Below are 12,340 nucleotides of genomic sequence, written 5' to 3' on the forward strand. Positions count from 1 at the left end.
ATGCTGGAGTAACTCTGCAGTTCAAGCAGCAACTAAGCAGCGGAGTACACAGGCTAGGCATGCTGAAAGGGCTCGGTGTAAACGTTGTCTTTTTATTCCTCTTCACAATTGCTGTCGGTTGATTTCCACCAGTATTTTGCAGAAATTAACCACCTTTTTTTTCGATCAACCAGTTTCCAAATGCTTCTAATCTTTCTTTTGTAGCCAAATCCAGCTGGTCTGATTCCTCCTCCTCGTAAACTCTGGACCCCATCTCTCTTTGCAGCCCCAAAGCCTGACTCAATCTGGCAACTCTCTGGTTTTTGACTCTGCACCATCGAAGATTCACTCGCTAGTCTGCTGTCAGACTTCAGAGGTGCATTGTGTTACGAGACCGCAGGTTCGTTTACTGTGAGTGTCACGTTGAGTGCCTGAGTGAGGCGGGTCAGTGACGTGAAACACATAGGGGGAGGGAGGGAGGGAGAGGGGAAGGGGTAGAGGAGGGAGGGGGGAGGGAGAGGAGGGAGAGGAGAGATGTGGAGGAAAGGGGGGAGGGAATGTCAAAACCACAGTGAGCTCATCGTCTTATTCAGACTGGAGAAAATCATGCGGGTGTATAAGATGATGAGAGGCATTGGTCGTGTGGATAGCCAGAGGCTTTTTCCCAGGGCTGAAACGGCTAACACGAGGGGGAATAGGTTTAAACTGCTTGGAAGTAGGTACAGAGGAGATATCAGAGCTAAGGTTTTTTTTTAAGCAAACAGTGGTGTGTGTGTGTGTGGAATGCACTGTCAGCAATGGTGGTAGAGGCGGATACAATAGGGTCTTTTAAGAGACTCTGAGATAGGTACATGGAGCTTAGGAAAATAGATTTCTATGATTCTGTGAAATTCAAAGGAAATCTCCTATTCCACGGAGTGGTGACTAGTTGCAACCTGACACCTCAGGGAGTGTGAGAGGGGAACGGCAGGGATAGATTTTGATATCCGGATATGGAACAGAAACATGGGCAGGAACCAGATGGGCCGACTGGACTTTGTAGCGTCCATAGTGTGTGCAGTGGAGACAGTAAGTACCTGAAACACGGGATTTGATACAAAACTGATTTATCTTTCACAGATCCACAATATTAAACACCAGTCTAGTTTAAGGCTAACATCAGCCTTACAGACTCCTCCAAGGCTCAGTGACCAGGATTCAGTCCTGGGTGCGATGAGCAGCCGCAAAAACTGCAGAATTTGACAGTAACAGTCCCTCGTGAACCTGCAGCTGCCTTCAGTTACTGTGATGGTTAAACATTTAACACAGATATGATTTGAACTTCCTCCCTGATGTAGGAGGGTTCATACCGAAGATGTAGGGGAGAAGGAAAACAAAAAGATAATAAAGTTGTGTGCACCGTTAGGAATAAGCAGAGAGGAAGAGGTGGAGAGTTTCTTAAATGCATTTATTTTAATGCTAGGAGCATTGTAAGAAAGGTGGATGAGGTTAGAGCATGGATTGATACCTGGAAATATGATGTTGTAGCTATTAGTGAAACATGTTTGCAGAAGGGGTGTGATTGGCAACTAAATATTCCTAGATTTCGTTGCTTCAGGTGTGATAGAATCGGAGGGGCAAGAGGGGAAGGCGTTGCATTGCTTGTCCAAGAAAATATCAGGGCGGTGTTTTCACTGGATAGATTAGAGGGCTCGTCCAGGGGGACTATTTGGTTGGAATTAAGGAATGGGAAAGGTGTAGTAATACTTATAGGGGTGTATTATAGACCACCTAATGGGGAGCGAGAATTGGATGAGCAAATTTGTAAGGAGATAGTCGTTATTTGTAGTAAGCACAAGGTTGTGACTGTGGCAGATTTTAATTTTCCACACATAGACTGAGAAGCCCATTCTGTAAAACGGCTGCATGGTTTTGAGTTTGTAAAATGTGTGCAGGATAGTTGTTTGCAGCAATACATAGAGATACCAACTAGAGAAGTGGCAGTGTTGGATCTCCTGCTGGGAATGAGATAGCTCAGGTGACGGAGGTATGTGTTGGGGACCACATAGTGTCCAGTGATCACAATACCATTTGTTCCAAAATAATTATGGAGAAGGATAGGACTGAAACCAGGGTTGAGATTTTTGATTGGAGAAAGGCTAACTTTCAGGAGATGTAAAAAGATTTAGGAGTGGATTGGGACAATTTGTTAATGGGAAGGATATAATAGAGAAATGGAGGTCATTTAAAGGTGAATTTTTGAGGGTACAGAATCTTTATGTTCCTATTAGGTTGAAAGGAAAAGTTAAAAGTTCGAGAGGGCCATGGTTTTCAAGGGATATTGGAAACTTGGTTTGGAAAATGAGAGAGATCTATAATAAATATAGGCAGCATGGAGCAATTGTGGTGCTCGGGGAATATAAAGAATGTAAAAAGAATCTAATATAAAGAATGTAAAAATGTAAAAATAAATTAGAAAAGCTAAAAGAGGATATGCGGCTGCTTTGGCAAGTAAGGTGAAAATGAATCCAGAGGGTTTCTACAGTTAAGTTAATAACAAAAGGATAATGAGGGATAAAATTGGTCCCTTAGAGAATCAGAGTGGACAGCTATGTGTGTAGCCAAAAGGAGTGGGGGAGGTTTTGAAAATTTTATTTTCATCAGTATTCACTTAGGAGAATTATATTGAATTGTGTAAGGTAAGGGAAACAAGTAGGGTAGTTATGGAAACTAAGATGATTAACGAAGAGGAAGTACTAAAGCTTTTAAAGAATATAAAAGTGGACAAGTCTCCGGTCCTGATAGGATATTTCCTAGAACCTTGAGGGAAGTTAGTGTAGAAATAGCAGGGACTCTGACAAAAATATTCCTAATGTCATTTGAAAGGGGGATGGTGCCAGAGAATTGGCGTATTGTTGTTCTATTGTTTAAAAAGGTAGCTCAGAGTAAACCTAGCAATGATGGGCCTGTAAGTTTGACATCAGTGGTGGGTAAATTAATGGAAAATATTCTTAGATATGGTATATATAACTATCTGATTAGACAGGGTCTGTTTAGGAACAGTCAACATGGATTTGTGTGTGGAAGGTCATGTTTGATAAAACATATTGAACTTTTTGAAGTGGTTACTAGGAAAGTTGACAAGGATAAAGCAGTGGATGTTGTCTATATGGACTTCAGTAAGGCCTTTGACATGATTCCACATGGAAGGTTAGTTAGGAAGGTTCAATCGTTAGGTATTAATTTTGAAGTAGTAAAATGGATTTATCAGTGGCTAGATGGGAGAGTAATGGTGGATAACTGTTTGTCCGGTTAGAGGCCGGTGACTAGTGGTGTGCCTCTGGGATCTGTACTGGGTCTAATGTTGTTTGTTATATACATTAATGATCTGGATGATGGGGCGGTAAATTGGATTAGAAAGTATGCAGATGATACTAAGATAGGTGGCGTTGTGGATAATGAAGCAGGTTTTTAAAGCTTGCAGAGAGAATTAAGCCAGTTAGAAGAGTGGACAGAAAGATGTCAGATGGAGGTTAATGCTGATGTGTGAGGTGCAACATTTTGGTAGGTCTAATCAAAATAGGACATACATAGTAAACAGTAAGACATTGAAGAATGCAGTAGAACAGAGTGATCTGTGGGGCATAGATAATAGAATGATGGTGAATAGTCCCCTGAAGGTGGAATCTCATGTGGATAGGGTTGTGAAGGAAGATTTTGGTATGCTGGCCTTTATAAATCAGAGCATTGAGTATGCAGTTGGGATGTAATGTTAAAAATATACAAGGCATTGTTCAAGCCGAATTCAGAGTACTGTGTACAGTTCTGTTCACCGAATTATAGGAAAGGTGTCAATATAATAGAGTACAGAGAAAATTTACCAGAATGTTACGTGGGTTGCAGCACCTAAGTTACAGAGAAAGGTTGAACAAGTTAGGTCTTTATTCTTTGGAGCATAGAAGTTTGAGTGGGGACTTGATAGAGGTATTTAAAAATATGACGGAGATAGATGAAGTTGATGCGGATAGACTTTTTCCATTGAGAGTCGGGGAGATTCAAACAAGAGGACATGATTTGAGAGTTAGGGGGCAAAAGTTTAGAGGTAATACAAGTGGGAACTTCTTTACTCAGAGAGTGGTAGCTGTGTAGAGGAGCTTCCAGTAGAAGTGGTAGAAGCAGGTTCGATATTTTTTAAAAAATGGATAGATACATGGACGGGAAAGGAATGGAGGGTTATGGGCTGAGTGCAGGTCGGTGGGATTAGGTGAGAGTAAGCTTTCAGCACGGACTAGAAGGGCCGAGATGGCCTGTTTCCGTGCTGTAATTATTATATGGTTATATAATAACCATCCAGAAATTATATTACAGGATGAACAAGCAGGACTAACTCCCTCAATAGATATAACCATTCCCAACACCCACATCTCCCTCGACCAATGGAGCACCTCACAACAGGTATTGTTTCTGTCATCAGTCAGACAACCCAATTATTTTCTGTCAATCAGCTTCAAAATGTTCCTATTTTGTTATTTGTTTCCACTTCCTGCTGCTGATTCCCTTCTCATAATACGTTCTTACCCCAACCATCTTCCAGAGCCACAAACTCTACCCTGTGCAGACCTGCCTCTGGCTTCTGACCATGATTCTTTGAAAATCCAACTGATGGTTTCCGATTCTAATTCCAGTCTTTAAACGACACTTGTGTTTTCAACTAACCTTTGTTAGTAGGAAAAATGACCCATAAAATGGAAATGAGTCGTGATTATTGAGGTTAACTACCAATGTCATTCTTCCTCATCCAGAGATCTGAGGGGCGAAGAACATCTCAGACAGAACTGCAGTCAGCTCAACTTCTTCAGTCCACAGAGAATTCAAGGGAAACCTCTTCACCCACAGAGTGGTGACTATTTGGAACCCATCACCACAGGGAGAGTGAGAGGTGAATAACAGGGGATGATTTAAAAGGACTGTCGTGGAATTGAATCTCAGCAAAGTCCAGGCGGCCTGAGTTGACTCTCTATTGTGCACTACGTGTGTTATAATTTCACTAAGTACCAGAGACAGAGTTTAAAATAGAACTGATTTATTTGTCACAGATGCAGAATATTAAACTCCAGTCCTATTAAAGGTGAATGTGCAGCAGAAGAAACTCCTCCCATGCCCATTGACCAGGGTGCAGAACTGGGTGTGGTGAGCAGCAGCAATGATTGCAGAGTTCAGCACCAACAGTCAGTCTCGAAATTGCATTCAGCAACGGTGATGGACACACATCCAGTGAACGGTCTCTCCAGTGTGAACTCAATGATGCACATTTGGTTGATTTGACTGAGAGAATCTCTTCCCAAAGTCCGAGCAGGTGTCTAGAGTCTCCCTGGTGTGAACTGAGTAGTGTGCTCGCACGTGGGATGACTGAGTGAATCCTTTTCCACAGACTGAGCAGGTGAACGGCCTCTCCCCAGTGTGAACTCGCTGATGTGCTCGCAGGTGGGATGACTGAGTGAATCCTTTTCCCACATTCTGAGCAGGTGAACGGCCTCTCACCAGTGTGTACTAACTGATGTCTCAGTAGGTGAGAGGACAACGCGAATCCCTTCCCACACAATGAGCAGGTGAACGGCCTCTCTCCAGTGTGAACTCGCTGATGTGCTTGTAGGTGGGATGACTGAGTGAATCCCTTCCCACAGTCCGAGCAGGTGAATGGCCTCTCTCCAGTGTGAACTCGCTGATGTGCTCGCAGGTGGGATGACTGAGTGAATCCTTTCCCACAGTCCGAGCAGGTGAATGACCTCTCCCCAGTGTGAACTTGCTGATGAATCTCCAGTTGAGATGACGAAGTGAATCTTTTCCCACAGTCCGAGCAGGTGAACGGCCTCTCCCCAGTGTGAACTCGCTGATGTGCTTGTAGGTGGGATGACTGAGTGAATCCTTTCCCACAGTCTGAGCAGGTGAACGGCCTCTCACCAGTGTGAACTCGCTGATGTACTTTAAGTTGAGATGACAAAGTGAATCTTTTCCCACATTCTGAGCAGGTGAACGGCCTCTCTCCAGTGTGAACTCGCTGATGTGCTTGTAGGTGGGATGACTGAGTGAATCCCTTCCCACATTCTGAGCAGGTGAACGGCTTCTCACCAGTGTGAACTCGCTGATGTGCTCGCTGGTAGGATGACTGAGTGAATCCTTTCCCACAGTCCGAGCAGGTGAATGGCCTCTCCCCAGTGTGAACTCGCTGATATGCTTGTAGGTGGGATGACTGAGTGAATCCTTTCCCACAGTCTGAGCAGGTGAATGGCCTCTCCCCAGTGTGAACTCGCTGATGTGCTTGTAGGTGGGATGACTGAGTGAATCCTTTCCCACAGTCTGAGCAGGTGAATGGCCTCTCCCCAGTGTGAACTTGCTGATGAATCTCCAGTTGAGATGACGAAGTGAATCTTTTCCCACAGTCCGAGCAGGTGAACGGCTTCTCCCCAGTGTGAACTCGCTGATGTACCTTAAGTTTAAATGATGAAGTGAATCCTTTCCCACAGTCAGAGCAGGTGAATGGCCTCTCACCAGTGTGTACTAACTGATGTCTCAGTAGGTGAGATGACAACGCAAATTCCTTCCCACAGTCTAAGCAGGAGAATGGCTTCTCCCCAGTGTGAACTCGCTGATGTACCTTAAGTTTATATGACAAAGTGAATCCTTTCCCACAGTCTGAGCAGGTGAACGACCTCTCCCCAGTGTGAACTCGCTGATGTGCTTGTAGGTGGGATGACTGAGTGAATCCTTTTCCACAGTCTGAGCAGGTGAATGGCCTCTCCCCAGTGTGAACTCGCTGATGTGCTTGTAGGTGGGATGACTGAGTGAATCCTTTTCCACAGTCCGAGCAGGTGAATGGCCTCTCACCAGTGTGAACTCGCTGATGTGCTTGTAGGTGGGATGACTGAGTGAATCCTTTTCCACAGTCCGAGCAGGTGAATGGCCTCTCCCCAGTGTGAACTCGCTGATGTACCTTAAGTTGAGATGACGAAGTGAATCTTTTCCCACAGTCCGAGCAGGTGAACGGCCTCTCACCAGTGTGTACTAACTGATGTCTCAGTAGGTGGGAAGACAACGCCAATCCCTTCCCACAGTCTGAGCAGGTGAACAGCCTCTCCCCAGAGTGAATTCGCTGATGTAGCTTAAGATTAGATGACAAAGTGAATCCTTTCCCACAGTCAGAGCAGGTGAATGGCCTCTCACCCGTGTGAACTGACTGATGACTCAGTAGGTGAGCTGACAACGTGAATCCCTTCCCACAGTCTGAGCAGGTGAATGGCCGCACCCCGGTGTGAACTCGCTGGTGAGCCATCATGAGCCATGATGACTGAGCAGATAAATGGATTCCCCCCGTGTAAATTGACAGCATGTCAGTCGGTCAGATGATCGATGAATCTCTCCCACAGTCTGAATAGGAATAACGATCGAGTGAATCACTCCCCACAGTCTGAGTAGGAATGATGATCGAGTGAATCACTCCCCACAGTCTGAGTAGGAATGATGATCGAGTGAATCCCTTGTTCCACTTCTTAAATATCTGGACATAGACAACAAAACAGCGTGTTGTGTTTGACCTCCCTGTAGATAATTTCCTTGTTGTTTTTAACCTGAAAAAGATTTATAGTACATCAATGGGTGAAGGACAATATGTCAGACGAGATTACTTGAGGTGTCAAGGTGTGATCTGGCATCACACTGTTACAGTGAGGTTCAACCCAAGTTGGAGAGAGAAGTCATCTTCCAGCTGGGCACAGTGCAGGTATCTGGAATGACCATCAAACTCTCTGATGATCTTCCTGTGTCTATAAGAATGGGGCATTTCTGCCATCGCCAATCTGTGACCTGGCTCAGTTTGACTCTCTCCATTGGTATTATTCTCTGTTCCCACTGAGCTGCAAGAGTGCCTGTCCGCAAAGTAACTGAACACTCTCACACAAATACCCTTTGTTGACGTGCAGCTGGGATTTTCTTTTATCTACTGTCAATGTAAAGTGCCACTGTTTTGAAGCCATGTAAACGTTTCCTGCCCAGATCAATGTTTGGTCCGCACAGCTGTTCAAAGGAATTAAATGAATAATCATATTATTTCAGGTTCTTGTCACTGTCATAGAAAAGCACAACACAGAATCAGGCCCTTTGGCCCATCTGGTTTGTGTTGAACTACTTAAACTGTCTTCTCCTGTACCCCTGCCATCCAGGTACCTATACACCCCTCTTAGAAGTTGAAACTGAGCTCGCATGGACCAGCTGGGTTTTCTGCTCATTCCACACCCGGATGACCGTCAGTGGAAGAAGTTTCCCCTCATGTTCCCCTTAACATTTCACCTTTCACCCTTAACCCATGGCCTCTGGTTGTAGTCCCACCCAATCTCAGTGAAAAAAGCCAGCTTGCATTTACCCCAACTATAACCCTCATGATTTTGGTATGCCTCCGTCAAATCTCCCCTCAATCTTCTACATTCCAAGGAATTCCAATTTTGGGGGATATTAACATGCGAGAGGATTGGGAAAATCAGGTCAGCACTGGATCTCAAGAGAGAGAATTTGTAGAATGTCTATGAGATGGCTTTATTAGAACAGGTTGTTGTTGAGCCCACTCGGGGATCAGCTGTACTGGATTGGGTATTATGTGATGAAGCAGAGGTAATTAGAGAGATGGAAGTGAAGGAACCCTTGGGAGGCAGTGATCACAACATGACTGCGTTCCTGTGAAATTTGAGAAAGAGAAGCTGAAATCCGATGTGTCGGTATTTCAGTGGAGTAAAGGAAATTACAGTGGCATGAGAGAGGAACTGGCCAAGGTTGACTGGAAAGGGACACTAGCAGGAAGGACGGCAGAGCAGCAGTGGCTGGAGTTCATGTGAGAAGTGAGGAAGGTACAGGACAGATATATTCCAAAGAGGAAGAAATTTTCAAATGGAAAAAGGATGCAACTGTGGCTGACAAGAGAAGTCAAAGCCAAAGTAAAAGCAGAAGGCATAGAAGGAAGCAAAAATTAGTGGGAAGACAGAGGATTGTGAAGTTTTTAAAAGCTTACAGAAGGAAACTAAGAAGGTCATTAAGAGGAAAAAGATGAACTACGAAAGGAAGCTAGCAAATAATATCAAAGAGGATACTAAAAGCTTTCTCAAGTATATAAAGAGTAAAAGACAGGTGTGAGTAGATATAGGACTAATAAAAATGATGCTGGAGAAATTGTAATGGGAGATAAGGAGATGGCGGAGGAACTGAACTAGTATTATGCATCAGTCTTCACTGAGGAAGACATCAGCAATATACCAGACATTCAAGAGTGTCAGGGAAGAGAAATGTGCGCAGTCACAATCCCGACAGAGGAAGTACTCAGGAAGCTGAATAGTCTAAGGGTAGATAGATCTCCTGGACCAGATGGAATGCACCCTCGTGTTCTGAAGCGGAGGCATTAGCAATGATCTTTCAAATGTCAATAGACTCTGGCATGGTTCCAGAGGACTGGAAGACTGCAAATGTCACACTGCTACTTAAGAAAGGGGCAAGGAAGCAAAAAGGAAATTATAGACCTGTTATCTTGACATCGGTGGTTGGGAAGTTGTTGGAGTCCATTGTCAAGGATGAGGTTAAGGAGAACCTGGAGGCATATGGCAATAGGCTGAACTCAGCATGGTTTCCTTAAAGGAAAATCCTGCCTGACAAACCTAGTGCAAATTTTTGAGGATATCACAAGTAGGCTAGACAAGGGAGATGCAGTGGATGTTGTGTATTTGGATTTTCAGAAGGCCTTTGACAAGGTGCCACACATGAGGCTGCTAAACAAGATAAGAGTCCATGGAATTACAGTAAAGTTACATACGTGGATAGAGCGTTGATTGATTGGCGGGAAACAGAGAGTGGGAATAAAGGAATCCCATTTGAGTCCTGACGAAGGGTCTCGGCCTGAAACGTTGACAGTACTTCTCCTTATAGATGCTGCTTGGCCTGCTGTGTTCCACCAGCATTTTGTGTGTGTTGTTTTATAAAGGCATCCCATGCTGGTTGGCTGCCAGTTATCTGTGGTGTTCCACAGGGGTCCGTGTTGGGGCCGCTTCTTTTTATGTTGTATATCAACGATTTGGATTATGGAATAGATGGCTTTGTGGCAAAGTTTGCTGATGATACAAAGATAGGTGGAGGGGCCCGTCGTGCTGAGGAAACAGAGAGTCTGCAGGGAGACTTGGATAGATTGGGGGAATGGGCAAAGAAGTGGCAATTGAATTACAATGTCGGAAAGTGTATGGTCATGCACTTCGGTAGAAGAAATAAACGGGCAGTCTGCTATTTGAATGGGGAGAGAATTCAAAGTTCTGAAATGCAATGGGACTTGGGAGTCCTCGTGCAGGATACCCTTAAGGTTAACCTCCATATTGAGTCAGTGGTGAAGAAGGCGAATGCAATATTGGCATTCATTTCTAGAGGAATAGAGTATAGCAGCAGGGATGTGATGTTGAGGCTCTGTAAGGCACTGGTAAGACGTCACTTGGAATACTGTGTGCAGTTTTGGGCTCCTTATTTATGAAAGGATGTGCTGACATTGGAGAGGGTTCAGAGAAGGTTCACTAGAATGATTCTGGGAATGAGAGGGTTAACATATGAGGAATGTTTGACCGCTCTTGGACTGTACTCCTTGGAGTTTAGAAGAATGAGTTTAGAAGAATAGAAATATTTTGAATGCTGAAAGGCATGGACAGAGTGGATGTGGCAAAGTTGTTTCCCATGGTGGGCAAGTCCAGTACAAGAGGACATGACTTGAGGATTGCAGGGCGCCCATTCAGAACGGAGATGCAAAAAAAAAATTTTAGCCAGAGGGTGGTGAATCTATGGAATTTGTTGCCACGGGCGGCAGTGGAGGCCGGGTCATCGGGTGTATTTGCATTGTATTTATAGTGCAGGTCAAGTCGTTGGGTGTATTTAAGGCAGAGACTGATAGGTATCTGAGTAGTCAGGGCATCAAAGGTTATGGTGAGATAGTGGGGGAATGGGAGTCGAGGGGAGATTGGATCAGCTCATGTTGAAATGGCGGAGCAGACTCAATGGGCTGAATGGTCGACTGCTGCTCCTTTGTCTTATGGTGATTCCTGTGTATGTACCCTGGAAGCCTCAAGAAATGATCATGATCATAAATCAGGCCCCAGATAGAAAAGAAAAACCAGCACAGTTTGTTCAGTGTGTCCACAGTACTACAAAAATGTTCAACACGACCCTGCAAGATTTATTCGGTCTCTCCTGCATGATTCTCTCAGCTGATGAAGGGCAGAAATGGAAGACAGAATTGAGATACCAAACCTATCAGGAGTTACAGGTGGGAAACCATAATGAGAATGAACAGACAGACCAGATTATTCAAGCCTTGGAAAGTGCTCCCCAGCAACCTGTGAACATCACTAAAGTACCTGAATGCAAACCTGAGCCTGGGGAATCGGGACCAGACTATTGGGAGTGATTTGTGGCCTGCTACGGCACCTTCGCAGGAGACCAAGCCTTTAATGATGGGAATCTGTCCCCCCAGTTCAATGCCCTACTGCTCCAATGCTTACCAACTAAGTTAGCCAACATGATTAAAACAAATAATATGGCCTGGCCTGGGAATGACCAAAATCGAATGCGACGAGCTTTGACATATCATTAGGACCCAACTTTCGAATCACAATCAACCCCGAAGGGAACTAATATTAAAGGTGAATATGCTCAGCGGGAAGAAGGATGCGAGCGGGCTATATCTGAGGAACAGAAATGGGAGCAAAAACTGGCCAAGGGGCAGGTGGAGACAACAACCCGTTTAGAAACTGACAAGAAGATGCTTCCAACCATGAGTTCCAACCCTCAGGAAGAGCCCAATGTAATATTGCAAGTTGCTGGAAATCCAGTTCCGTTTATGATTGATATGAGTGCAACCACAACCACACTCGATCAGGAAATAGTATCGGAAAAGGGATTCCATCTATCAGACGCTACAATCACTCTGTCTGGGTTCGAAGGCACGGAACATACGTATTCAAGTACCCAGCCACTGCAGGTGGAATTCCAGGATAACCAGTGTGAGGTTTCATTTACAGTCACCACCAGTCGGGGGTATAATCTCGTAGGGAGAGACTTGCTCTGTCCATTGGAAGTCGAGATTCTATGCACAGACAATGCTGCCTGGTTTAGAGAGTATGGAGTATGATCAGAGATTAAGGGAGCTAGGGCTTTACTCTCTGGAGAGGAGGAAGGTAAAAGGAGACATGATAGAGGTGTATAAGATATTAAGAGGAATAGATAGACTGGACAGTAAGCGCCTCTTCCGAGGGGCACCACTGCTCAATAAAAGAGGTCGTGGCTTTTAGGTAAGGGTTGGGAGTTTCAAGGGGGA

General features: G+C 44.6%; 1 protein-coding gene across 1 annotated transcript; it reads right to left on the bottom strand.

Annotated features, from left to right (window-relative positions):
- Positions 1-5,043: 5,043 nt before the first annotated feature.
- On the bottom strand, positions 5,044-7,357 carry LOC132389630 (oocyte zinc finger protein XlCOF6-like). The gene is made up of 2 exons (XM_059962144.1): positions 5,518-7,357; positions 5,044-5,432 (listed from the first exon to the last, which is right to left on the bottom strand). The coding sequence occupies exons 1-2, from the start codon at positions 7,343-7,345 to the stop codon at positions 5,257-5,259; spliced, it is 2,004 nt and encodes a 667-aa protein (XP_059818127.1). The 5' UTR covers positions 7,346-7,357; the 3' UTR covers positions 5,044-5,256.
- Between the last annotated feature and the right edge of the window lie 4,983 nt (positions 7,358-12,340).

This window comes from Hypanus sabinus, unplaced genomic scaffold (assembly GCF_030144855.1).
Source record: "Hypanus sabinus isolate sHypSab1 unplaced genomic scaffold, sHypSab1.hap1 scaffold_62, whole genome shotgun sequence".
Classification (NCBI taxonomy): Eukaryota; Metazoa; Chordata; class Chondrichthyes; order Myliobatiformes; family Dasyatidae; genus Hypanus; species Hypanus sabinus.

Coding starts and splice junctions, on each gene's coding strand:
- LOC132389630 (XM_059962144.1), bottom strand. CDS start 7,345: ATGCTGTCAATTTACACGGGGGGAATCCATTTATCTGCTCAGTCATCA. Junction 5,433..5,517: donor GTCCTCTCACCTACTGAGAC/ATCAGTTAGTAC, acceptor ACCTGCGAGCAC/ATCAGCGAGTTCACACTGGG.